Source organism: Alexandromys fortis, unplaced genomic scaffold, assembly GCF_014885135.2.
Source record: "Alexandromys fortis isolate MF-2015 unplaced genomic scaffold, M_Fortis_MF-2015_v1.1 scaffold_88, whole genome shotgun sequence".
NCBI lineage: Eukaryota > Metazoa > Chordata > Mammalia > Rodentia > Cricetidae > Alexandromys > Alexandromys fortis.
Genome location: NW_026067961.1, coordinates 3,052,400 through 3,078,150, shown reverse-complemented (window position 1 = coordinate 3,078,150; position 25,751 = coordinate 3,052,400). Strand labels below are relative to the sequence as shown.

The following is a 25,751-nucleotide window of genomic DNA, read 5'->3' as shown; positions in this document are numbered from 1 at the left end:
AGCCAAGCCGGGAGATGAAGGCAAAGTGGAACAGGGAGTGAAGGACTCCAAGTCCCTCAGTCTGCCCATCCTGAGGCCCACAGGAGCTGGGCCACCTGTATCGGAGCGTGTGGACCCTCAGAGCCGCCGAGAGAACAGTCTGGACATCTTGGTGAGCAGGAGGGCCTGTCGGGACGGATGTAGGGCAGGAAACCTCCTAAGGAAGAGTCATGTTGGACTCTCCTCGGCATCACTCTTGGGGCTTGGGTCCCATTTCTGCAAGGTGTGGTTGGCTGTGAGAACAGGGGTCTCTCTCTGTATGTAACTGGTCTAGATGGTGGGTTTTGTCTCTGTTCTAGTGCCCAGGGAGTCAGAGGACGTGGGGTATGTTATCTGTGGGGCAGGAGGAATGAGGTTTCCCAACAGCATGTTTGTGTTGGGAAGTCAGAATGTGTTACCCACTGGGTATGAATGTTTCGTGGGTCTTGTCCCTTTTCTTTTCTGTTGTTCTGTCTATTCATCCATCCATCTAACTATCTGTGTGTATCTGTCTATCTATCTATCTATCTATCTATCTATCATCTATCTGTGTGTATATCTATCTATCTATCTATCTGTCATCTATTTTTGAGACAGGGTATCATTGTGTATCCTTGCCTGTCCCTGGAATTTATTATATAGAGGAGGCTGACTTCAAACTCACAGAGATCACACTGGCTCTGCCTCCCAAGAGATTAAAGGCATGCACCACCACTCCTGGCTCTTTTAGAGATCTCTCTCTCGCTCTCTCGCTCTCGCTCTCTCGCTCTCTTCAAGACAGGGTTTCTCTGTGAAGCTTTGGCGTCTGTCCTGGCGCTCACTCCACAGGCCAGGCTGGCCTCAAAACTCACAGAGATCAGAGATCTCCCTGCCTCTGCCTCCCAAGTGCTGGGATTAAAGGTGTGCACCACCACTGCCCGGTGAGCATTTAAATTTTTTAGGATTTTTTTTTTTTACTTTATGTGTATGAGGGCTTTGCTTATGTATGTACGTGTACCACATACATTCAGCGTCCTTGGAGGCCGTAATAGAGCGTTAGATCCCCAGGAACTGTTCTTACAGTTGCCAGATACCGTGTAGGTGATGGGAACCAAACCAGGCCCTCCACAAGAGCAGTCAGTGTTCTTTGTTCTTGCTCTTAACTGCTGAACCATCTCTTCAGCACCAATGGAACCTTTTGAAGCTCTGCTGTGGGGGCTTCTGTGTGTGTGTGTGTGTGTATGTGTGTGTGTGTGTGTATGTGTGTGTGTATGTGTGTGTGTGTATGTGTGTGTGTATGTGTGTGTGTATGTGTGTGTGTATGTGTGTATGTGTGTGTGTATGTGTGTATGTGTGTGTNGTGTGTATGTGTGTGTGTATGTGTGTGTGTATGTGTGTGTGTATGTGTGTATGTGTGTGTGTATGTGTGTATGTGTGTGTATGTATGTGTGTGTGTATGTGTGTGTATGTATGTGTGTGTGTGTGTGTGTGTGTAACCCTGAGTTTCTTCCTACCTGTTCCCTGCTTATGGCTGGGTGGCCTGGGGCAGTGTCTGGACATCTGGTCTCGGGAGGTGGTAGCCTGGGTCAAGGATGCAGAGACACTTCTGCCTGCGTGGTTGATTTGTGTCCCGGAAGCCCCGGTGTGGAGCTGTGGGGCCGGTGGGAGCTGCGCTTGACCATTCCTCCCTGGCCAGGCCCCTGGCCGCCGTCGCAAGAACATGTCTGAGTTCCTGGGGGAGACGAGCATCCCGGGGCAGGAGCCCTCCACGCCTTCCAGCTGTTCTCTGCCTCTTGGCAGCGGTGGAGGCACCAGCAGTGGGAGCAGCGAGAGCTGGAAGAACCGGGCAGCCAGTCGCTTCAGCGGTTTCTTCAGCTCCAGCCCCAGCACCAGTGCCTTTGGGCGGGTATGTGGCGCCAAGGGCTCAGGGCAGAGCAGCTAGCCGACCCTGACCCTGACTCTGACCCTGGCCCTGGGTCTCCTTCCAGGAAGTGGACAGGATGGAACAGCTGGAGGGCAAACTGCATGCCTACAGCCTCTTCGGGCTACCCCGGATGCCCAGGAGGCTGCGTTTTGACCATGACTCCTGGGAGGAGGAGGAAGAGGATGAGGATGAAGATGAAGATAACTCAAGCCTGAGGCTGGAGGACAGCTGGAGGGAGCTCATTGATGGGCATGAGGTGGGTGGAGCTGGGGGAAGGGGGCCGCTTGGCTGTGGCGTGGTAGAGGAGGCCCACTACAGTGGCGTTAGCTTGGGTATCTTGACAGTCGCAATCCAAATGATGGGGATGCCTCGCCTTCCGGATCTCTGTGTTCCTGTCAAGAAAATGAGGACGTTGCGTGCAGGGTTGCCCACCCTCCGTGACTGTCCCCACACATCCTAGGCTACTGGCTAACCTGTCCTGCCCCTCCCTGTAGAAGCTGACCCGGCGGCAGTGCCACCAACAGGAGGCAGTGTGGGAACTCCTGCATACAGAAGTCTCCTACATCCGGAAGCTGCGTGTGATCACCAACGTGAGTGTGGGACCCGGGTGCAGCGGCCAGCTGAGTGCTGGGTGTACCCTCGGCTAAGCAGGGCGGTTACCTGACGGTGGTTGAAAGCAGGGAAATCAAAGGGCTCCAGGCTGCGTCCCGCGTGTGGATTTCTGAGGTGTCTGGGAGGTGGGGCGGGAGGGGGCGGGGACGGGACATCAGGCTTGCCGGCCAGGTGAAGCTGACTTATCCTAGGTGAGGCCCGAGCTGTTCAACGGCTGTTTCTGAACACCTGCTGTCTGTCCAGTCACCAGGAACGGAGAGTGGATAGGCACTTAGGGGATTTAAACAGGGGAGGGCGAGCACCTGCCCTGGAGGAAGGAGGAACCAGGGCAGAGGTGACCCAGAACCTTCCAGGTTTGCTGAGAAGCCATTTTCACCAGCTCTCCTCCTGGTGGGAACAGTCAGGGTGACCCCTCCCCCCAGTTGGACCATGCTTGGGTTGGCCCTTCTGGGTCTGGCGATCCAGACACCCTCTTTCTCTCTGGCTGCTTAAGGGCCTTAGGGGGAAGGGGTAATTAAGAGTCTGGGTAGGGCCTCAGGGCTGGGAACGCCATCCCTACCCCTGCTGCAGCGTCCCCTCCCCCTACAGCTGTTCCTGTGCTGTCTTCTTAACCTGCAAGAGTCGGGGCTCCTGTGTGAGGTGCGACCTGGCCTGGGGCGGCGTCGGGGGAGGTACGGGTCAGGGGCGGGGTTAGCAGGGAGGAGTGGGTGGGACGGGGCGGAGCCGACCCGCGCCTGTGATCGCCTAGGTGGAGGTTGAACGCTTGTTCAGCAACATCCCTGAGATTGTGCGGCTGCACCGCAGGCTGTGGGGCAGCGTGATGGTGCCGGTGCTGGAGAAGGCGCGGCGCACGCGGGCGCTGTTGCAGCCTGGGGACTTTCTCAAAGGCTTCAAAATGGTATGGGCAGGGACACTGAAAATCCCCCAGGGCTAGATCCTGTCTGCCTGTCCATTCCCTCTAGTTCCCACTAACTCTGTGGCCAAGAGAGGAAGTAGTACCTGTTGGTGACCTGGGTTAGAGTCCTTGCCACCCGATTATGGGTGGTATCTTTGAGACTTAGTATCCTGTCCTGGAAACCCCTCCGGGGTGGTATGGGAAGCCCCTGGGGCCCCTGAAATCCTGAAGTAACAGGTGCTGTGGTTCTGCCCCGGACCAGTTCGGCTCGCTCTTCAAGCCATACATCCGATACTGTATGGAGGAGGAGGGCTGTATGGAATACATGCGTGGCCTGCTGCGCGACAACGACCTGTTCCGCGCCTATGTCACGGTGAGGGTCTGGAGCTCTGGGTGCAGGACCTTGGGCGCAGCTGGGTAGGCGGGGCCTGAGGGGGCGAGGTTAAGCCTGAGCTCCGCCCCCGCTCTACAGTGGGCTGAGAAGCACCAGCAGTGTCAGCGCCTGAAGCTGAGTGACATGCTGGCCAAGCCCCACCAGCGACTCACGAAATACCCACTGCTGCTCAAGTCAGTGCTGAGGAAGACGGATGAGCCGCGTGCCAAGGAAGCAGTGGTCACCATGGTAACTCGAATTGTGAACATACCGCCCTCAGTGTGTGTCTCTCCCAGATCCTGGCCCTAAACCCTATCGTCTGTCTTCAGATCAGCTCTGTGGAATGCTTCATCCACCACGTGAACGCATGCATGCGGCAGCGACAGGAGCGCCAGCGGCTGGCCGGGGTGGTGAGCCGGATCGATGCTTACGAGGTTGTGGAGGGTAGCAATGAGGAGGTGGATAAGGTGAGCACCGAGCCTGTAGCTAGTAGAGGGGGTGGTTGCTCTGCAGATCTCCTTTGGGGGCCTCTCAGATTTGACCCTGACCTTCCTGACATCTGCACCCTCCACCTAAAGCTCTTGAAGGAATTTTTACATCTGGACCTGACCGCACCCATGCCTGGCGCCTCCCCTGAAGAGATTCGGCAGCTGCTGCTGGAAGGGAGCTTGAGGATGAAGGAGGGAAGAGACAGCAAGGTGACCCCAGGACCACCCTGCACCTGAGCCCTCGCCCCGCCTGCTCTTGCTTTGTAGGCACCATCCTTCCTGAGGCTCCCCCTTGGGCCTGAGTCGGTGGCTCATAGCTGCCTAGTTAATTATGTGATAACTGTCCTGGTCTGCTTCTGATAGATGGGATACAACACCATGGTCAGAAGCAGTTTGGGTAGGAAAACATTTCTTTGACTTCCGTGTCACAGGCCATCCGTGAGGGGAGTCAGGGCAGGAGCTGAAGCAGAGGTCATGCTGGAAGGATGTCTTCTAGCTTGCTCAGTCTGCTTTCTTATACAGTCCAGGGCCACCTGCCCGGAGATGGCACTGCCTACGATGGGCTGGGCCTTCCCACATCAATCATTAATTAAGAAAATGCCCCACAGATTTGTCTACTGGCTAATCTGGAAGTATTTGTCTCAGTTGAGGGTCCTTCTTCCTAGATGACCCTAGCTCATGTCAAACTGACAAAGAAACTAACCAGGGCCATGGTGGTGCACATCTTTAATCCCAGCACTCGGTAGGCAGAGGTTCAAGGACAGCTCAGTCTACAGAGCAAGTTCCAGGACAGCCAGGGCAACACAGAGAAACCCTGTCTCTAGAAACAAGAACAACACAGGAACTAACCAGTGCGTTGACCTAAGAACACGTGACAGATGTCACAGCAGAGTTGGTTACCTGCTTAAAATTTACAAAGTATGAAGCTGGGCAGTGGTGGCACATGCCTTTAATCCCAGCACTTGGGAGGCAGAGGCAGAGCGAGTCCCAGGACAGCCAGGACTACACGGAAACCCTGTCTTGAAAATCAACAACAGAAAATGAACAACAGCAGAGGTTTTCAGTGACCTCAGGGTCCTGTTCGTGACCCGACAGCTCTTGCTTCCTGCCACAGATGGATGTGTACTGCTTCCTGTTCACTGATCTGCTCTTGGTGACCAAGGCTGTGAAGAAAGCAGAGAGAACCAAGGTCATCAGGCCACCACTGCTGGTGGACAAGATTGTATGCCGGGAGCTTCGGGACCCTGGTGAGGAATTCTGGCCCCCTGTTCCTGGTCAAGGGGCTGCCACAGACAAGGGCTCTGATACTAACCTGGCCCTTCCATGACCAGGCTCCTTCCTCCTCATCTACCTGAATGAATTCCACAGTGCTGTGGGGGCCTACACATTCCAGGCCAGCAGCCAGGCCTTATGCCGAAGCTGGGTGGACACTATTTACAATGCTCAGGTGAGAACAGAGTGATGGGTGCAGGGAACTGGGGTCTGCTGCTCACAGCTCATCCTTTGTTTGCCCACTCACCCTGCAGAACCAGCTGCAGCAGCTGCGTGCACAGCTGCGTGCCCAGGAGGAGCATCCAGGCAGCCAGCCCCTGCAGAGCCTGGAAGAGGAGGAGGATGAACAGGAAGAGGAGGGGGAGAGCAGCGCCTCAGCCGCCAGCTCCCCCACCATCCTGCGAAAGAGCAGCAACAGCCTCAACTCTCAGCACTGGTACGTTTATCCAAGACTACCCGGTAAACTCGAACTTCGTGCTTATAATCCTGGCATTTGAGAGCTGAGGCAGGAGGATTATCTCAAGTGTATGGCAGCCTGGGCAACAAAGTGAGACCTTGTCTCAAGAAAGAAAAAAGAGAAAAAGAAGAAGAAAAGAGACAGGTCGACATACAATCTACCCACCAAGCTATGATACATGACTCTAATCCCAGCATTTGAAAGGTGGAGGCAGGAGGATTGCCAGAAGTTTGAAGCCAACCTGGTTTTTGTAGCGAGCTCTGGGGCTCTACAGCCAGACCAGGTCACACACACACAATAAAGAGCATTCAGTAGGGCCCATCAGGATAAGTGACCCCAGGCAGCCCAGGACATAGGAATTGCCCTCTGAATAGCGTCATGCTGTGAACCCAGTGGGACTGTTAGGGGACAGCTCTGTCTCCTACCAGAGTCCAGGCATGGAGGACCCATTGTGTGCCGCTGCCTGCAGCCACGCACAGGTGTCTCCGGTCAGTGACGAAAGCCCTGACCTCAGAGCCCCTGGTTCCCTAGGCTGCTTTAGGCTTTTTAGGGATATTCTGGCTGGCTGACTCTCCTTCTGCCCCTACAGTGCCTCAGATGGCTCCACGGAGACCCTGGCCATGGTTGTGGTAGAGCCTGGGGAGACGCTGTCTTCTCCGGAGTTTGACCGTGGTCCCTTCAGCTCCCAGTCGGACGGGACTTCACTTAGCACCACGGCTTCATCCGTCACTCCCACTAGCGAGCTGCTGCCCCTGGGCCCGGTGGACGGCCGCTCTTGTTCCATGGACTCTGCCTATGGCACTCTGTCCCCCACTTCTCTGCAAGACTTTGTGGCTCCACCCCCTGTGGTAGAGCCAGTGCCTGTGCCCCAGCCCCCAGAGTTACCACAGACCCCCTCACCCTGCCTCCGCCGCCGCACTCCTGTCCAGCTGATCCCTCGTCTGCCCTGCCTGCTCAAGTCCAAATCTGAGGCTAGTCTCTTACAGCTTCTCTCGGGAACTGCCACCCGTGGAGTGCCCCCAGCCCCCAGCCGCAGCCTGTCAGAACTGTGCCTTGTCACCACGGCCCCTGGGGTTAGGACTCGGAGCTCCCTTCAGGAAGGTGGACCTGGCTGGAATTGCCCAGGGGCTTGTGGCCCTAGCCGTGGCTCTGACTTGTCAGAACCTGAGAACAGAGCCAGCCACTTGACCAGGGGACCTATAGGTTGTGCCAGGAGAGACATGCCTTCAGGGGTTGCTCCCAGGGTGCAGCCTGAGCCTCCCCCAGGAATCTCCGCTCAGCACAGGAAGCTGACCCTGGCCCAGCTCTATCGGATCAGGACCACCCTGCTGCTTAACTCCACGCTCACAGCCTCGTGAGTGGCCCGGCTGGGGGAGGACCAGATGACTCAGTGTGGCGTGGGTAGTACTGAGTCTTGGGTGGGTAGTGATGTAGCCATGACTGCGAGCATCAGCGTGGGGATGGAGTGTGAAAAGGAGCTTCAGACCTGCCCCAGCTCCCGTGGACTATCTGTAGCAGGCAGCAGGGAGGGGTCAAAGGACCATGGGGGAGAGCAGAGTTAACTAAAGCCATCTCATGAATGGCATCAACCAAGGATGGACTTTCTCCCCGCCCCTTACAGGGAGGTGTGAGCGGAAGGAGACCCCAAGGGTGCCACTGACTAAGGGACAGCAGAGAACACTGCCACCTGGGGGTATGGCACCTGCTTCGCCGCTGCCGCGTGTGCGCGTTTGCCGGGCAGGATGGCTGCCCATCACCCCGTGGCCAGTTTGCACTTTGCTGGACTGGACGGAATGGAGAAGGACTCTGCCGAGTTCCACCCCTTGCCCAGGCAGCCTCTTTTCCTCTGCTCTTGACATGGCTGGCCCTAACCCTCTGGGCGAGGCTCCCAAGCAGCCCTCCCCCACCACCCTCATTTGGTTGAACTCATGCTCGCCTCTGAGGCTGGGGCTGGACTCTGTCAAGCTGCGTATTTATTGAGTTTGGCTCTTTTATAAAGACTTGTCTATACTCCCCGGGAGAGAGTCCTGTGGTTCTGGAACCAGATCCTTTCTCTGTTCACATGCACTGAGCTGGCTGGGGTGTGTGGGTCCCAGCTGTAGTGGGGCCCCTGTGGAAGATACTGTAAGCTAGTACCCCAAGATCAACTTGTTTCCTGCCACAACCAGGAGGTCACCATTAAATTGGAGCCCCCAGGCTCCCTGCCCTTGCTGAACCCTTCTAGACTCTAGATTCTAGACGGTATTGTTTAACTCAGGGCTCCATCCATCCCAGATTCCACATCCAGCTGTTCTGGGAGATGTAGGTCTCTCGCAGACCTAACTTTTCCCAACCCCATCCCAAATACTCCAGGCCCAGAGAAAAGACACTTGCCCTGGACCCACCTCTAAGAAACGGTTCTCAGGACTGGAGCTAGCCCGAGGGTGGGGTTAGGATGCAACCATGTCCTATATAGGTTTAGTCAAAGCCTGTGTCAGCTTCCAGTACCTGAAGTGCCCCGAGCCGCGCCAGGAAGGTCTCTTTCTGGTAGAGTTACGCCCCCTTAACTGCGGAAGAACCGCAGACCCCACCCTGGCCATCCCCTGAGGCGGGCTTTTCTGGATGGCGCGGGCGGGCAGGCCTGGGCTAGGAACTCGGGCTGGGCTAGTGGGGAAGCCCCGGGCTGCGGGACCAGAGTAGCACTAAAAGGTTCTAGGCGGTACAGACCGCCATGGAGCCACTGCCACGGGGATACATGAAGGAGGTGAGTGGGATCGAGGGAGGCCTGGAAACAGCCTTGTCCTGCAGCCCAGGAGCTAAGTGTCTATGAAGCTTGGTGGTGGGGTGCCCTCCACTCCGACCTCCCTGAGGGCTGGGTTGCCTCCACCCACCGACCTAGTTAGGTTCGGGCGCGCCCTTCCGCTGAGAGGAAGCACACGCTCCCGCTCCGGGGGAAAGAAGGGTCTGGGGGCCTCCATATCGCAGAAGGCACGGATGGGGGCAGGGGGGCCCCCGTCTTGATGATTGTGGGGGAAGTGGGTGAAGGGCTGACAAGGGACCGTCGTGTGTTGTGCGTGCGTAAGCTGGGTCTGTAGACCGAGAAGGAAACTGGCCCCGCTCCCCCTCCCATGGGCGTCCCATTATGCCCAGAAGCCTGAGAAAGCTGATGCTAAGGCTCTGGGATAGAGGAGGAACCTGGGAGCCACCCTGGGGTCAGCAGCCGCATGTTCCCCAGGCTCTCTTGGTGCTACTGCTGCTGCTGCCCCCGGGCCAGGGCCAGAGCAGCCCTCCTGGCCCGTGTGACTGTGCCAATGACTCACAGAAGAGGGATGGCCGGTTTTGTTGCAGGGGCTGCCCAAAAGGTAGGTGGCTGGAAGGGTAAAAAGGGCGAAGCAGGGAAAAGGAAGGTAGGGGAGGGTGGGACAGGCTGGGGATGGGGTCCAGGGAGGCTGGGGTGGCAGCCACAGGGGGGGAGGCAGGTAGAGAGCCAGAGAGATGGTGACCAGTGGGAAGCAGGTAGGATGGTTTGACTCTGACACTTGCCTGGGTTCCGCAGGACACTACATGAAGGCCCCCTGCACAGAGCCCTGTGGCAACTCCACCTGCCTTCCCTGTCCTCAGGGCACCTTCTTAACCAGGGGAAACCACTTTAAGACCGACTGTACCCGCTGCCAAGCCTGTGATGAAGGGGGTGAGGGGCCTGCCCAGGGCTCAGGGGGCTCTTGCGGACAGGCCATTCAGAAAGCTGGCTTGGGCCCAGCCTGTGGGTGTGAGGTCCCTGTGTTCAGTCCACTTCGTGGCCACCATGTATTCTGCTTCCAAATGTTCTCCTTTCCCCTGTGGCCTTCCTGTTTCACATGCCATGGCCTCTGGTCCGCTATGAGCTGCCTACTTCTCTACCTGTGGGGCTAGCTAGTACTTCCTTCTCTCTGTGGAGGTCAGTAGCCTGAACGCACCCACGTCCCCATATTCCTGCACCCCTGACAGCTTTCCAAGTGACCCTGGAGAACTGTTCAGCCGTGTCGGATACCCGCTGTGGCTGCCAGTCAGGCCGGCGTGTCTGCTCCACCGAGCCATGCGGGGAAAGTTCGCCCTTGTCTTGCCTCTCATGTTCAGATTGCACTGCTCCCCCAACCCTCGGTGAGTACCCCAGGTACCCCATCCCATCCTGGGATGTCTACCCTTAAGACCGACCGGCTTTCCTTCCTTCCTTCCTTCCTTCCTTCCTTCCTTCCTTCCTTCCTTCCTTCTTTCCTTCCTTCCTTCCTTCCTTCCTTCCTTTCTTTTGAGACAGGGTTTCTCTGTGTAGCCCTGGCTGTCCTGGAATTCACTTTGTAGACCAGGCTGGCCTTGAACTCACAGAGATCCACCTGCCTCTGCCTCCTGAGTGCTGGGATTAAAGGTGTGCACAACCATCCTTCCAGCTCCCCTAAACCCTTTTCTTTCATCTCCCTCCTCTCCTTCCCTGAAACAAACCATCTCTTGATCTGCATGGCTCAATTAATATGGCAGTGACTGTATGTGCTGCCCCAAGTAGGAGGCTGGGAGCAGGGTGGGGACTTTGGGGACAGAGCTACTGGTTTAGAGATGGTTAAAGATGTAGGTGGGGGCAGCTTGGCTGGGCCATGGAAGTGACATTTCAGACAACAGGCTGGTAAAAGGTTGTCACCTCTGTCACAGTGTCCCTTAGACCTTCCTCCCTCCTATTGGTTACAAGCTCCGAGGCTTGCACTGAGACTGGATTTGCTGCTTGAAATCCCAAGTTTTCCCTCTGAGCATGAGGGTGCTGTGCCGCCTTCCCAGAGCTGTAATAAGGGGAAGGCACCTTACTGGCTCAACCGTTAGCTTATCTGCTACCTACCTCACAGACACTAATTCTAGGTGTGAGGACCACTCAGGAACTTAAGATGCATACCTCCCATTCTTGTGGATCTAGCTGGACGCTCAAGAGTGATGGTTGATATTAGTGACCCAAGTGACATTTCAGTGATGCTCAGAGAATGGACAACGGAATGAGGCTCACGGAATAGACGCCCCACCTCCTAAAAGATGGGGAAAGGTACCAGGCAGTCCTGGGTAACCTTCAGTCCTGCCCCACTCCCTTTGCAGGGATTTTTGCAGAATCTGTCCCGACGCCTACAGAACAGCCTGTGCCTGGAAGTGGAGTAGGTGGTAACTCTAGTGGGAAGGCTGGGGGGAGGGGCCAGTGTGGGGAGGGCATGGCTGCAGGCTGGGGGGAGGGGCCAGTGTGGGGAGGAGGTGGTTGCAGGCTGGGGGGAGGGGCCAGTGTGGGGAGGGCATGGCTGCAAGCTGGGGGGAGGGGCCAGTGTGGGGAGGGGGTGGTTGCAGGCTGGGATGGAGGGGGTGGCTGCTGGCTGGCACTCACCAGTTACTGTTTTCACAGTAGTTTGGGTCCAGGTGCTTCTAGGGACCTCATTCCTGCTTGGGGCCACCCTGATATGTTCATATTGCCAACGCCAGCCTTGCAAGCCTGTGGTTCCTGGTAAGTCCATACATGTACTGCACACATGCGTTACCAGAGACATGGGGTAAAGTTAGGTAGGTAGTCTAGAGCCCCTGGAACTCTGTGCAGAAGGGGAAACTGAAGGAAGGAGTATGAGGTGCAAAGGGGACTCAAGATGCCTGGACTGGCACCTAAGTCCAGGGGCCTTGGCTGCTGCTGACATGGCATGTCTGTTGTCTGTCTGTCTGTCTCTCTCTCAGCAGACACAACTGCGATGGAGACCCTGACCTCACCACAGGTGATTATCTCAGGACTGGGAAGCTTCTGGAACTAGGAGAGTTACAGTCCTTAGTGCTCTGCGTGGTTGCTAGCACAGATTAGACCTAACAGACTAGTGCTGTCTTCTGTCAAAGAGATGAGTTATCAGTGACAAGACCAGCTACAGCACCTGCTCTCAGACAAGTGCCCCAGGCCTAACATTGAGAGGATGAACAACTCCAAAGGATTCGGGGACAGACCTCAGGCAAACACAGTAGCCCCCTGCTGGGCCACAGGAGTGTGTGTGTGTGTGTGTGTATGTGTGTGGTGTGTGTGTGTGTGTGTGTGTGTGTGTGTGTGCGCGCGCGCACGTGCACTATACCCAGAGCCTAGGGGAGGCGATTCTGCCTCCTGAGCCAGGGAATGGCCACCCCCTGGGCAGAAACTAGCAAAGGGGCCTGTTTAGATACACATGACTGACTTGGTGCCTCTCCCCACTCCAGACTACCCATCCCTCAGCCTCAGACAGTGCCCACACCCTCCTGGCACCCCAAGGGAGTACTGGAAAAGTATGCACCACTGTCCAGTTGGTAGGCAACAGCTGGACCCCTGGTTTATCCCAGACTCAGGAGATGGCCTGCAACCAGGTTCCACAGCCCTGGAATCAGTCGCCAAACGCAACTCTCGGTAAGTGATTGAAGTGGCTAAGGAAGGCCTGACTCCGTCGTCCCAAGTCCAAGGTGGACTTCCTGTCCTCACTGAGTAATATCTGGCCTGCCCAAAGAGTCCATTAGGCCTCGTGGGAAAGCAACCTCACTTCCCTGACCCCACCTCAGGCCTTCCTCTGGCACCTCCGCTCTCGCCAGCGCCCCCTGCAGGCTCGCCAGCTGCTATGCTCCAGCCTGGCCCGCAGCTCTATGATGTGATGGATGCTGTCCCAGCACGACGGTGGAAGGAGTTTGTGCGCACACTAGGGCTGCGGGAGGCAGAAATTGAGGCTGTGGAGGTGGAGATCTGCCGCTTCCGAGACCAACAGTATGAGATGCTCAAGCGCTGGCGCCAGCAGCAACCTGCAGGCCTGGGTGCCGTCTATGCGGCCCTGGAGCGCATGGGGTTGGAAGGCTGTGCCGAGGACCTGCGCAGCCGCCTGCAGCACGGCCCGTGATGTGAGACCCACCAGTCACGTTGTTATTCTAGTGACCCTTGCAGGAGCCTTAAGTATCGTTACTTATGCGTGTAGACATTTTATGTCATTTACTACCCCCCTAGCACGGTCCTGCGTAGCAGCACCGGCTGTCCTCGCCCCTGCTTACCTGCCCTATGGAGCTCCAGCTAAGGGAAGAAATATCAAGAGGGGTCAAATGATCAGTTGCACAACTGTCTATCAACCTGAGTTTGGAGTTGGTATTAAATATCTTAAATAGCTTCTTGGTGTTTCAGTGGGGCTGGGGCTGTTGAGTGGCGCTCTAGTTCCCTTTGTTTCCCTGGGCGTTGAGTTGGCTAGGGGTCCTGACGCCTCGGGAACTGGGGCTCACAATGGAAACCAGTGGTCTTGGTGGCTCCTATATCAACTCCTCCTGTATCCGCCACGACCCAGTGGCCCCAGGAGAAAGTCACTAAGCCGGCGAGTGAGAGTGAATGAGAGCCACAGTTGGCGGATAGAGGTTTAATGGGGGAAGGAAGCGGGTGGGGTATGGGGTCAGGAATAGTTGCGGCTCCAGGTGCAGGGTCCCTGACCCTCCACTTATACCACTGGGGCAGTGAAACGGTCAGGGGAGCGCGAAGGTCCTGGCTGGGGGCTGGGAGGGCTTAACTGGGGTAGGGGGTTAAGATGGGGCCCCTTGGGAGCGGTGGCTCCGCCCCGTCAGGCAAGTTTCGTCGGTTCTGGTAAACAAATGACTGAGAGGAAACCCTCACCAGGGATGAGAAATGCAGCCTGGCCTTGGCTAGCGCAGATCTGGGTCGTGGAGGGAGGAAAACCCCTTCCCCGAGCTCGGGGTCTGCCTCCACCCAGGATGGGCTGGCAGTGTGGGTTCCGGGATGTGGGGGAGGGGGCTGCAGCCGGGTGTGCGCCCTGCAGCAAAAGTCACCACCCACGGGACTGGGGAGAGCTCAGCACAAGGTAGACGAACATGCAAATGTATGTAAGTGAGCATGCAAATAAGCAGCATCTTTTTTTCTTTCTTTTTTTCTTTTCGCGTCAACAGCTTGGGCACTTTTTCCAGGCGACAGCAGCAGTGCGCAAGCACTCCAGCGGCAGGGCTGGGCATGTGGGGCCAGGGAGGGGAAACAGGGAGGGTTCCGGCACCGAAGGGAAGGGCGGCAAGGCTCCCAGCCCTTTCGCACCAACCTGACAGGATGGGGCGGGGGCGGGGGGGCCGCTCCCCATCTCTCAGAACTGGTGAGGCTACACGCAAGACGACGTGAGACTCTTATTGCTTAGGGATCTCCCCCTTCTTCAAGATGACCTGTCGCTGCCAGGGTGCGAGCTTGGCCTCGTCGTAGCCCAGTGTCCGCAGCTTCTCAGACTGTTCTTTCGCCCTCTGCATTTCCTCCTGCTTTTGCCGCTCCTCCTCTTTTCTGTTTATGGGTGGCAAAACTCAGTGATGTCTGGGGCCAGACACTGGGCCGGCCAGAAACCAGGGTGGGAGAGAGGGAGCAAATGAGGGCAGGGCCTTCTCCGCTTTCGACCCTGGGGTTTTTATGGGTCATAGTGGTCATGAAGAGATGGGCAGGTGGAGGCTAAGGTTGGGTTATTTTGTGGAGGAGTGTTACCGGGAGGGGGTGCTGGGTCACACAGGGCTCACACAGGTGGCCCTGTGTGAGGATTGAATGTTTCAGAGTTCAGGGGATCAATGACAAGAGGCCTGTCATTGGAGACAGGAGTTGAGTTGTTAGGGAACTGTCAATCTAAATTACCAGGGAATAGGGTTGAGATGCTGGGGATCTCATTACAGGGGAATAGGACAGCCAGCTAGGGACAGGTTCTCAGAACACAGGACTACGGACTGGGGTATAGCTCCCCAGGTTAGACCTTGCCTAGAACACTCAGCTTTGAGCCCTAACTCTAAAGAAGCAGAAGGATAGATTTGCTTTTTTGACAGGGTCACCGCTAATCCTATTTAGTTATGGAGCAATTGAAATATTCAAATTAGCATACACATGGTATTTTCAAAACTAAGCTTTTTTTTTTTTTTTTTTAGAAAAACTTCTTAAGAGTTGTATTGTGATATATTTGGGGGGACCCCAAACTTGCTATGTTGACACAGTTACTCTGAACTTCTGATTCTCCTGCATGCTGGAATTACAGGCCTGTACTATCACTCCAGGATTGGTTTTGTGTTTGTGTGTGTGTGTGTGTTATTTTGTTTTCAATTTTATTTAATTGAGTGTGAATGAGTATTTTGCCAGCATTTAAGTCTGTGCACCACATGTGTGCCTAGTGCCCAGGGAGGCTAAAAGAGGCCATTGGATCCTCTAGAACTGGAGTTACAGATGGTTTTGAGCTGCCTTGTGGGTGCTGGGAGTTGAACCTGGGTCCTCTGGAAGAGCAGCAAGTGTTTTAACTACTGAGCCATCTCTCCAGTCCCAGGCCCCAGATTTATGCAATGCTGCAGACTGAGCCCGGGGCTTTCTGTGCTCTGGTCAAGCACTCTGCTACCTGAGCCGTGAGCCTAGGACTCCTCCATCACACTCACACAGGCTGCTGAAATAAGACTTCATACATTAAATTAAAGCATTCAGATTAAGTTTACCTATATCTTTAAAAAAATTTTTCTCAATGTGGCTACCACAAAATTTAAAATTACATTTGCGGTACACATTATACTTCTAGCTGGCAGTACCAGGATAGATTCCTGGGTACAGAAATTAAGTTGAGGGGAATGTGAATGATCAAGTTTATTGATCCTGGGGTTAAAATAACTGTCTTTGGGGCTGGAGAGAAGGCTTATCAATTAAGATCATGGACTACTCTTGCAGAGGACCCAAATTGGATTCCCAGCACCCATACTAGGTGGCTCACAACCACTTGTAACTGGAACTCCAAGGGATCTGACACCTGGCCTCCACAGACACCTGCATTCATGTGTGCCTACCCACACAGAGACACACAGACATACACATAATTAAAGCAGAAAAGCCAGCGCTGTAGGATAGAAAGCCCAGCTTTTGTTTGCCTCGTTTTGAGACAAGGTCACCTTGTAGGTCAATTTGGCCTTGAACTGGCTGTGAAGCCAAGGATAACCTTGAACTCGTAATCCTGCCTGTACCTACCAAAAGTGGGATTCTAGGTATGTGCTAACACACACAGTGCTAACACCGTTGGTGAAAAGCCAGGTTAGCGATAGGAGATGGGGGGGGGGTCGAGGTAATGTGATCTGAGCACGAGAGCTAGACTTTGAGGGACAGGTGCTAAATAATTAAGGGTCTTCTGTCTTTAGTGGGCGCAGAAAGGTTACGCTACAAGGACTGAAGTAATGGGCTGGATGAAGGAGCGTGAGGGACAAGCCTCAGTGAGTGGTTGTAGAGAGAAGTGGCAGGTTTGGGCCAGGACCGAACTTACCGCTTCTGCTCCCTGGAATGAGAAAGAGACAGGATTAGATGGCATCCCAACCCCAGAGGTGATCAAGAACAGTGCCCAGCAGCCTCCTCCAGACACTCACCGCTCCTCTTCCAGCTTCTTCCGGAGGATGTCACGCCTCCAGGCAGGCAGGCTGGCCAGCCGGGCCTCCTCCTCTTCCTCCTAAAACACAACCATACAGCTTCAGTTCAGAGACCAGCTTGACCTGAGATTTGCAGGCCAGGGGCAAGCATTTCCAACCCAGGGCACATGTAAAATTCAGGGGCAGAAGAATATATATGTGTTTATAAGAAAGACCTTTTTGGTGGCCTGCTATGGTACAATCAGATAATGGTGCCTGCTCAAAAGGGGCCTTCTGCTCCCCAATGACCCAACCAGTTTCCTAGAGGTGGAGCCAGATAGATCAGGGAAGGTAAAAGGGAAGAAGCAGAAAAGTAGCTGGGTCCTATTTCCTCCAAAGCAAGTGGCTATATGGTTCCAAGTCTGTCTTTCCGAATTTCTAGGAAGATAGAGAATTGAACCGCACACCGGGTCAGCTCAGGAAGACCTGGGCTGCTCTGGATCCCTATGGAGGGCCTTCTGGCCCATGCTTGCTCTTTTCTTAATGGGACAGAAATTATTCCACTATGTGGGGCTATAATGATATGGGGAGAGGGGCGCCGACACAGCCTATGACAGAGCGCTTTATTCCTTGATGTCACAGAATAGCAAGGGTCTGTACACACATCACACACCACACAGAACACTGCACGGGTGGCCAAGGAGGTAGTAGCTGCGAACTCTGGTGAAAAACCAGAGACGGAACCGCACTGCCCTCAGGGGACCCAGAGATCCTTTACTTGTGCTTCCTGGCTTCATAGCAACGCCTGACTTGCCCTGTGACCCTGTGACTAACCCATCTCATAAATGCCTTCACTTCCTCCCTCCTAGGGACCTCAAAGGTCCCAGAGAAGCAGGCTTTTAAAACTCTGGTTGTTTTCTCTCTGGTTCTGGCCTCTAGATGCCAGACAGGCATTCAGGCAGGCACAAAACTAAGCCATGTGTTTGCTCTCAGATGTCAAAGAGTTCTGCCTCCTTCTCCTTCCAAAAGGAGAAGCTCCGGTCAATATAGCGGCAGATGTCCTCGTTGCTGAATTCACCCATCTCAGACACCAGCTCCAGGGGTTCTTCAGTTGGGGGTTCCGAACTAGGCCGGTCTGAGGTTGGGGGAGGTGCAGCGGGAGGAGGCTGCGGTGCTGGGGCTGGGGCCTCTGGCTGCCCCTGTGGCAGGTCCTGTGTTTGAGCCGGAGTGGATTCTTCAGAGGGCTCCTCCTCTCTCTTCTCCTTGTCTTCCTGCTTTCTTTTCTCTTCCTCCAGTTTTTTCTCCTCTCCCCGCTCCTCGTTTTTCTCCTCTCCCTCCTCTTCTTTTTCCTCCTCTCCCCCCTCCTCTGTTTCCTCCTCTCCCCCCTCCTCTTTTTCCTCCTCCTCTTCCACTTGGTCTTGTTCCTTCTCTCCCCCTTCCCCCTTCTCCTCTTGGGTCTCTTCTGGAGCCGGCTCAGACTCGGGGCTGTCTCCGAAGAACTGGCGCTTGAGATCCTCAAAGCCATCGCCCCAGCCACGCTTTCCAGCCTCCACCTCCTCCAACACTGCTCGGTGGAACTGGCGGATAAGCTCCCACGGGTGGCTGCCCAGACGGTCGAACATCTCATAGCACAATAGATGGCGGAATTTCCGTTCCTCGCGGCTCAGGCCCATCTCCAGCAGCTGAAAGTAGCCTAACATGAAGAGATCTAGGGTGAGAGTGTCGTAGCTCCGCATAGCGCCGCCGTCGAGTGGTGGCAGGAAGTGCTCGGGCCAGTACACACCATGTGTCAGCTTCGAGCCGGGTACGTGGCGCGCTGGTACCTGCCTTAGCAGGCTTCTCCAGTGGCCCAGCAGTTTGCCCACCACCTGTCGCTGCCTGAGCAGCCGCAGCAGACGCTCTTCAGGGTCACGGTCCAAGTCGTCACCAGCTGGTTGCTGCTGGGCAGTGTCGTCTGCCTCTGGGAGGGGATCGGCGCCAGAGGCCACCACCCGGGGCAGCAGTCTGCGCAGGCGCGCCTGAGCATGACGCCCAGGTCCTTGGAAGGTCCACTTGCGCCAGTGCTCCAGGAAGAGGTAGACGATGCGCTCTTTACGCATGTCGATGTATTCCTGGACGCCAGGCAGCTCGGTGGAGAGTGGGGGCCTGCTAGCCAGCTGCTCGGGCTCCGGAAAAGCTTCCTCCCGGTGCCACGGCTCGGGTGGGTCCAGGGTGTCCAGGGTCTCCTCTGCAGCCCACAGGCCATTGGCGACGGCGTCTCCCGGCTCACTGGAACCGATCGCCACGTAGTCCTCCTCGAGGATCGGTTCCCGGTCTGGGGTGCTGGCGGGCTGAGGGAGCTTGCGGCGCAGGCTCGGGGTGTGTGCCGCGCCCTGAGTGCGCAGTTCATACGCGGCGCGGAGGTGCTGTACCGAGACGCCACATTCGAGGATCTCCCGTGCCACGGCCTCCCGGCACCAGCTGAGTGAATGAGAGCGGCCCAAACAGAGAGGTCCAGGCCTCGAGGGTGCGTCTGGCAGCGGCGCCAGCGGTTGGCCAGTGTCTGCAGTCAGCAGTTCTGCCAGGTGTGCGGGCCGGCCGCCCAGCGCGGCCAGCAGCGTGGCCATACTCCTGAGCAGCGTGGAGATCTTGCTGCACCAGGCAGGCAGGTTGGGTGCGTGGCCATGCATGCGGCGTGGGTCTACGGTGAAGCGCGGCGCCGACAGAGCAGCAGTGATCGGTAGCAGCTGCTCCAACTCCAGCTCTAGCTGCTCTAGACGCGCCTCGAGCTTGTTTGCCTTGTGAAGCACCTGCAGATTCTCAATTTGCTGTTCGATGCGGAGGATGTCAGCCTCGGTCATGAGTTCGCCAAAGGGCCCTAGGATGGCGTTGTGCTCGCGGGAGTACCTCCAGCCTTCCGGGGGATAGCAGCAGGAGCTAGCAGCGGTCAACTAAGGCGGGGAAGACAAGAGAGGGGAGGGGGCGCGTCTCCCTCTGGCCCAGCTCCCGCAGCAGAGCAGGCGACCTTTTGCAAGTCCTGGGTGGTGTAATGGCTCCGCTGGGCTGCGTTTGCAGGGACCGGCTGCCTGGCTGGCGGGGAGATTGCATTGCAGTAAGGCTTCGGCTCCCAGCTCAGAGCACTGTTCGCTTTGGTTGCTGGTAGAAGGCATTGGCTGGGGCTGCGGTGCTGCCTGAGGCAGGAAAGACGGACTGGCAAACTGGGTCTCCATGCCTGGCTTGGTCGCTCATTACACCACCCGAAGAACATGCGAAAGGCACTGAAGCCGTGAAGCACAGCGGCCCTCCCCTGCCCGTTCCACAGCTCTTTCCAAGCCAGATCCCAACGTTCCTCTCTTGTCACCAGATCACAGACCCTTCTTCAGGCTTCCTGTGGTCCAAGTCCATCCTTGTCCCAGCGGTCAAGGCAATGTTTCATATGCCCCTCCTACTCCACTCCATTCTTTTTTTTTTCTCCATACTCCACTTTTCGAGACAGGGTTTCTCTGTAGCTTTGGAGCCTGTCCTGGAACTAGCTCTTGTAGACCAGGCTGGCCTCGAACTCGCAGAGATCCGCCTGCCTCTGCCTCCCGAGTGCTGGGATTAAAGGCGTGCGCCACCACCGCCCGGCTCCGTATTCCATTCTTAAATTACAATCGCCTACCCCATAAAATGTGTGGGACCCAGCTCCACTTCTAGGGCCAGATCCATCTAGATCTAGTACTGCCCACCTCCCACACAAGTATGCTGAGCCGCCTGCCAGGCTTCCTAGGAAGAGGGGGTGGGGCTAGTCTTTTCCAGGCTGAAACTTTGTATCCTGACTCCCACCACTCAAACCAAACGCAAACGTACAAGACACATCCTCTTCCAGACCTGCCTACTCTGCTTGCCTTCCTCCGCATGCGACTCTTCCTAATCAACTCCTGTGTGCCTCCGGCTCCCATCTCACATTGGGCTAATACATCACCACTCAATCCACAGCTGGCCACCAGCCGGGTGACACCTCAGCCTCCTGTGCCCCTGATCACTCAGTGTATTATAAAGCTTAGTTGTTCGTTACTCCAAACTGTCGTTCTCATATCATCATCTCTTAGGGACATTATCTGCTTGTTGACACACACACACACACACACATAACTTCCACAGCCACCTTGATCGCAGGCTTTGGTATCTTCACTGTGAGCCTCAGAAGATACAATCGTGCGTGCAGTACATAGGTGGCACTCAGGGAACACAGGTTGGCTGAGTTAATGGTGACCGTCCGGCAGCTAGTGATGACCAAACCATCTTACAGATAAGGGATTGACGCTGAGCAAGACTCAGCAGCAGCGGCTGGAGGGTGGCAGTGCCAGGACAGAGTTCAGGTCACACTCAGTGTGGTCCACCCAGGAGCTTGTTAGAAATGCAGAATCTCAACCCTTGTCCCCAAAGCAGAATAAGCTCTTTAATAAGGTCCCAAGTGACTTGAAGGCACACTAGAGTTTGGTAAACATTGACGGCTCCCTTCAAGGGACAGCTAACCGTGGGGAGGCAGAGACCCACTATGTATAGGATATCCTATATTCCTGCTTCTTTCCAAGGGCTTTGATGGAGGCTGAAGGGTCAGAACAGGCTGTAGGCTTAGTGCGGACCCCAGGGCTTTCTAGGAAGCCATACCCCACCCACCTTCCTCCTCTGCTCCTCCTCCTCCTGCATCTTCTGCTGCAGCTTCCGGACCATCACCTGGCGCTTCCACTCCGGGATGGGCCGGCCCTGCTCATCCAGTGTGGGGATGAGGGCCTCCACATCCAGCTGTACTCCAGGTGCTGGCGTGGCAGGTGGTGCCGGCACTAGGCTGCCATTGAGCAACGGCTGAGGCCCAGAGGCCGGTGGGGTGGGGCTCCGGGCTCGAGATGGCGCAGGTGACACCAAGGGCTGTGGCGATGGCTGAGGTGACGGTGACTCAGGCTGCCGGGAGAAGCAGTAGGGCTGAGCACCCAGCAGGCACTGGGAGCCCGGGCGGGGCACCCGTCTAGTGCCTACCTGGGAGGCTGGTTGCCCACTGCCTGAGAACACAGTGGTCAGCCCCTTGCTCTGTGGTGTTGGCTTCAGGCTCTTGCCTGCTTTTATCTCAGCCAGCAGCTCTGAGTTATCACCCGTTGGAGACATCATGTTGAAAGATTTGGTACCTGCCCAAAGAGAAGAGGTGATTGGTTGGGGGTAGGTAGCATTCCCATTTCCATCCTGCCCCCACCTCACCCCAGACCCCCTTTCCAAGCCAGATGGGTAGGGCCCACCTTTGGGCCCAGAGGCAGCTCTCCAGCTCCTGGGATACCTCGGATAGCTATCAGGACACCCAAAGGTGGGCCATCAGCTCCCAGTCCACGGTGACCCCACCAAGTCTTACTCACTGGGCACACGGCCCCCACCTGGAGGCCCCTGGGAATTCATGGTGGCTCCTGGGCCAGCCCTGGGGACTCGAGCGGATCTCTGCCCACCATCGACTGCCCAGCTCCAGTGCACTACCCTGCTAGCCACCCAACCTTTGTCCCAGGTTTCCTGGCTCAGCCCCCACTAGGGCGGAGTTTCCCTATGGCCCTCTCCCTTCCTCAGCAAAGCCCAGTGACCCTTGGACTGAGCAGACTGGAGCCTCCGTGGCTATAAGACTCAGGACCCTGGAGTGCCACCCAGCTGGACCTTCCCTGGCCCCACACCCACAGACAGACAGCAGACACAATGACGGCAAGCGGAGCGTACATTTATGGCAAAGCACTGCATGACCCTGGGGGACCGTGGAAGGAGGAGCTTGCTGAGGACACGGGAGAGGGCATGCAGGAAGAAGGGCCAGGCCAAAGGCATGCAAATACCTGGACTGAGTTTGCATTTCCAGCAGGGCTGGCGGAGGTGAATGAGGACTTGGGGAGATCGGTCTTTGGTGCCCCGGATGGGGCAGAACAAAGTGATACTAAAGGCCCTTGGATGCTGGGGCTGATAATCCGGAGCACATCCCAAGGAGAAGGAAGGCATGCCGCTGCCGGCTCATTTACTTAAGCAAAACTGCAAGCCAGGCACCGGATGCCGGGATGCCGTAGGTGTTCAGGGTAACAGGTCCTCTCACCTACTGGCCCCTAGCAAGCCCTTTCTTCAGTCCCGGGCCCTTTCTGCCTTATTTCTGGGCAAGCCACCTCCCCCACCCCACGCCTTAGCCTAAGCCGTGAGCCCGCGCAGCTACTCACTCTTCCTGTGTCTCAGGACTCTCACTTCTAGGAACCGAGGGGAGAGAATTGACAGCGAAGTTAGAGGAAGGGGGGCTGGGGTGAAACCGGGACAGCAAGAAGGCCAGGGAGGGCAGGAGGGGGAGAAGAGGGGAGGAGCTCTCCTGCCCTTGTGACCCTGGCTCAGGCCACTTGGGGGCCCCACAAGGGTGGTCCATTCAGTCCTCTAAGGGAGACCATCTTGGCATTGGGGCTGGTTGGGACAGCCAGAGGCTAGCATTTCCCTTTTGTCCCAAGTACAGACTGCAGAGGAAAGAGAGTAGGTTGGAGAGCTGGGGGATGGACTGAGAGGCCCAGGTGTGCACACACTCTGACGGGCTCCAGAGGAGCTGCTCTCCTAGTCCAGTCAGAGAAAGGAAGCTTGGGCTGGAACCACCGAGTACGGTTTCTGCGCCCAGCCCTGCCTCACTAGGATGAGAGAACCAGAGCCTTCCAGGATCCCTGGCAGAAGGAATGGTCCCGCAGTCCTGGTCCCTAGCTGAACTTCTAAACAACAGCGTCCAGCCAGTGGTCGAGAGTAAGCCTAGCACGCTTGAGGGGGCCTGGGGTGTCCTGCATGAAGACCATCACCACGCACATACAAACCCCAAGGACAGGGTTGTGATGGATTGCTGGGTCATTGTTTTTGTTCCCCTCGCCAGACACAGCTGATCAGTGAGTTCTGTCGTAGCTGAGAAAAGCTCAAGGCTGTGCTTAGCTTGAGGGAACCGGAGTCAAAGGTTCGAGTGCGGGGACTGAAGATGTAGGTACAGGAAGAAAAGAGCTCAAGAAACACCAGCCACCAGAGCCCGGAGGCTCTCCCTAGCCAAAAAGGAGAAGGCCCAGGGAAGGCAGGGGCCTTGCCAAAAGCCACACTCAGCCCAGTCCTGCCGTGGGACCGAAGCAACTCAAAAGTTTTTTTCCTTTGTCCTCAAAGGGTAGGGTCTGGAAAGAAGAACCGGGAAGGAGGAAGAAGGACCAGGCAAGTCGCAGCTGGGGAGGGGGCGGTCTCTAGGTTTCCCTCCCTTTTACAGCTGGCGCCGCCCCCACCCCTCATCCCGCCCCTACTCACTGCCAGTAGACGACGAGGAACGACGCTGCCCGCAGCCTGCGACCGCGCCCTCGATGGGCAGAGGTGGGGCAGGTGGCGGCGAACTCAGGGCCTCGGGCAGTGGCGGCGGCGGTGGTGGCGGTGGTGGTGGCAGCTCCTTAGACGTCTTGGGGTCCGCTGAGCAGCCGTTGTGCACGTGGTTCCCAGGGAGCAGCACTGCCTGCGGGGGTGCAGAGGGGCCAGAGAGTGAGGAGAGTGCAACAGGGTCCGGGCCCGGACGGCCCATGGGTGCGGGATGGAGAGCACGCACCTCCTCACTGTGGGCCATGCCCGGGCGTGAGGCCAGCGGCTCCCCCGGGTAGCGGCCCAGCTGGCGGTAGTAGTCCCCCGTGCTGGGCTGTTTGCTGAACGAGCGCTGCTTGCGGGCGGAGTCCTGCCTGCGCAGTCCGATGTTGTGCCAGGGCAGCCCCGAGTCCTGCCTTCGCAATCCTGAGTGGCCGTCGCCCGAGCTCCGCTGCGGGAAGACAGTGGAGGAGGATGCACTTAGCCCGGATGCCCCTCGCACCTCCCTTCCCACCCTCTGCCTAGGGGGCTCGCGGCCAGCGGCCGTCGAGTGGCGCAGCTGGCCGCGTCCCTGCCCCTTCCCCCACCCCCAGTTCTCCGACCAGGATGGGGCAAGGGGCGTGGGGACCTTGGTAAAAGGGCGAAGGCTCGGCCGGCTCACAGGGAGGGGTCTGGGTTAGGGCCAAGGGCACAGGGGCCCCCACTAAGGCCAGAAGGGGCGGACCCAAGGGCGGGGAGGCCCAGCCTGGACGCCAGGGGGAGCCTGAGCTAGGACAGCTCCCACTTAGCCCGCCCCGAGGGCTCGGCTGCACCCTACTAGCTACTCCACAAACTGCACGTGAGAGCTCAAGGCTCCTCGAACGCTCTCCGGCGGGGGTCTCGGCCTGGAGGGGGCCCTGTCTAGAGCTGGTGCCCTGGAACGCTTCTCCTTACTCAGGGGGCCCAGAGCCTAGGGCTGCTCCTACCTGCGACTGTTCCGGTGGCCCCCGCTGTGCACCTGGCGGCGGGGGCGGCACGGACCCGACACCTGCGTTACCTGATCCTTCCTCTCAGGTTACAGCCCGGCCGCACGCGGCCCGCCTATGAGCTCAGTCGGCCTGACATCACCCAGGGTCCGCCAATCCCAAGCTCAACCCCCCAGGCAGGCGGGGATGTCACGGAGCCCCGCTGCTCCACAACGGGCCAGGGGCGGCTCCGTCCTCTGCACCTCTCCCTCGACTAGAGATTCTGAGTACCCTACCTTCATCCTCGCCGCCCTCAGTCATTTGCCAGGACCGTAAGACGGGCTGACCTCGGGCAGCGAAACCGCTTTTTTTTTTTTTTTTTTGCCCCCAACCCACACCCCAACCCAGGTCGCGCCCTGGACCTTCCCCTCCCGCATCTGGAACCCATCGCTATCCATGTAAACGACACCACACCCGCGCCCAGGCCTCAAGTTTCAAGGGTGGCCAGGTGGGCTCGGGTGACAAAGCCACTTCTCACTCGGTTGCTCCCCACTAAGGCCTGCACTGGGCGAGAGAGAAAGGTGGCGTGGCCAAAGACCTAATGACCAGGTGGGGCCTGTCCCCTGACCCAGTCCCCAGTTTGTATGTCTCTGCAGTGGCCTCAGACCCTCCGCACCCCACTGGACAAGGTGCACGTGACAGGAAAGACAACACGCCAGATTTGCTTTCTGGGTCAGCCAGCCCCTTCGGTAGGCACCCACTACAGCCGCCGAGGCGCACACCCCTTAACTCAGTTTAGGCACCCGCGCCTGAGGGGACAAGGGACGCAACCGGCACACAAAGGGCCCTTTGTGGAGCCTATTAGCGCCTTCAGTTCAGCACGAACACACCGCAGAGGGGCTCGGGCATGGCATAATGCTGGCACTCAGGCCCAGGGCTGGGGAGGGGACATGGTTTGGGGCAAGGTTCGTTTGTTGCGCCAGGCTGCGAAACTGGGCTGGCCTCAACTCTCTCCAACCTCTGTCCAGCCTTCTTTCATCTCCAGATGATCAAAGAACCTTCTGGGAAGAGCTTGGTGCACAGGAAGGCAGGTAAAGACCGCGGTGCAGTCCCTGTAAAGGT

General features: G+C 57.0%; 3 protein-coding genes across 24 annotated transcripts in view; 2 read left to right on the top strand and 1 right to left on the bottom strand.

The window, feature by feature from the left end:
- The window catches only part of Plekhg5 (pleckstrin homology and RhoGEF domain containing G5), a 43,416-nt gene extending 35,383 nt beyond the window's left edge, over positions 1 to 8,033 (top strand). For 6 of the 8 annotated variants that reach the window (XM_050153238.1, XM_050153237.1, XM_050153236.1 and 3 more), the window contains 15 exons: positions 3 to 151; positions 1,694 to 1,903; positions 1,986 to 2,177; positions 2,416 to 2,511; positions 3,122 to 3,172; positions 3,282 to 3,431; positions 3,691 to 3,801; positions 3,901 to 4,050; positions 4,131 to 4,268; positions 4,380 to 4,499; positions 5,404 to 5,536; positions 5,621 to 5,736; positions 5,816 to 5,997; positions 6,608 to 7,372; positions 7,640 to 8,033. In XM_050153238.1, the coding sequence (XP_050009195.1) occupies positions 3 to 151; positions 1,694 to 1,903; positions 1,986 to 2,177; positions 2,416 to 2,511; positions 3,122 to 3,172; positions 3,282 to 3,431; positions 3,691 to 3,801; positions 3,901 to 4,050; positions 4,131 to 4,268; positions 4,380 to 4,499; positions 5,404 to 5,536; positions 5,621 to 5,736; positions 5,816 to 5,997; positions 6,608 to 7,372; positions 7,640 to 7,649 (2,573 nt within the window). In that variant the 3' untranslated portion in view covers positions 7,650 to 8,033. Of the gene's footprint in view, positions 1 to 2; positions 152 to 1,693; positions 1,904 to 1,985; positions 2,178 to 2,415; positions 2,512 to 3,121; positions 3,173 to 3,281; positions 3,432 to 3,690; positions 3,802 to 3,900; positions 4,051 to 4,130; positions 4,269 to 4,379; positions 4,500 to 5,403; positions 5,537 to 5,620; positions 5,737 to 5,815; positions 5,998 to 6,607; positions 7,377 to 7,639 lie in introns of those variants that run through there. The other 2 variants (XM_050153230.1, XM_050153232.1) reach the window with 1 other exon arrangement.
- A 154-nt stretch (positions 8,034 to 8,187) lies between these two features.
- Tnfrsf25 (TNF receptor superfamily member 25) lies at positions 8,188 to 13,242 on the top strand. Of its 7 annotated transcripts, XM_050153252.1 has the most exons (9): positions 8,188 to 8,761; positions 9,233 to 9,359; positions 9,554 to 9,688; positions 9,985 to 10,137; positions 11,107 to 11,169; positions 11,402 to 11,500; positions 11,722 to 11,759; positions 12,223 to 12,406; positions 12,556 to 13,242. In XM_050153252.1, the coding sequence occupies exons 1-9, from the start codon at positions 8,729 to 8,731 to the stop codon at positions 12,882 to 12,884; spliced, it is 1,161 nt and encodes a 386-aa protein (XP_050009209.1). In that variant the 5' UTR covers positions 8,188 to 8,728; the 3' UTR covers positions 12,885 to 13,242. The 7 variants fall into 7 exon arrangements, with proteins under 7 accessions (XP_050009209.1, XP_050009207.1, XP_050009205.1 ...); XM_050153250.1 differs by having other exon boundaries at positions 8,188 to 9,359; positions 11,107 to 11,166; positions 11,405 to 11,500; XM_050153248.1 differs by having other exon boundaries at positions 8,188 to 9,359; positions 11,107 to 11,166.
- A 128-nt stretch (positions 13,243 to 13,370) lies between these two features.
- The window catches only part of Espn (espin), a 31,731-nt gene continuing 19,350 nt past the window's right edge, over positions 13,371 to 25,751 (bottom strand). Inside the window, exons 8-14 of one of the 9 annotated variants that reach the window (XM_050153228.1) lie at positions 23,933 to 24,136; positions 23,644 to 23,842; positions 21,361 to 21,506; positions 21,004 to 21,285; positions 16,384 to 16,463; positions 16,284 to 16,295; positions 13,371 to 14,299 (exon numbers count right to left, since the gene is read on the bottom strand). In XM_050153228.1, the coding sequence (XP_050009185.1) occupies positions 14,152 to 14,299; positions 16,284 to 16,295; positions 16,384 to 16,463; positions 21,004 to 21,285; positions 21,361 to 21,506; positions 23,644 to 23,842; positions 23,933 to 24,136 (1,071 nt within the window). In that variant the 3' untranslated portion in view covers positions 13,371 to 14,151. The other 8 variants (XM_050153224.1, XM_050153226.1, XM_050153220.1 and 5 more) reach the window with 8 other exon arrangements.

Excerpts from the sequence above, each read along its gene's own strand:
- Tnfrsf25 (XM_050153246.1), top strand. The coding sequence starts at position 9,140 with ATGCCCAGAAGCCTGAGAAAGCTGATGCTAAGGCTCTGGGATAGAGGA. Across the intron at positions 9,689-9,984 it reads CCAAGCCTGTGATGAAGGGG|CTTTCCAAGTGACCCTGGAG; the intron begins GTGAGGGGCCTG and ends CACCCCTGACAG. Across the intron at positions 11,501-11,721 it reads TTGCAAGCCTGTGGTTCCTG|CAGACACAACTGCGATGGAG; the intron begins GTAAGTCCATAC and ends TCTCTCTCTCAG.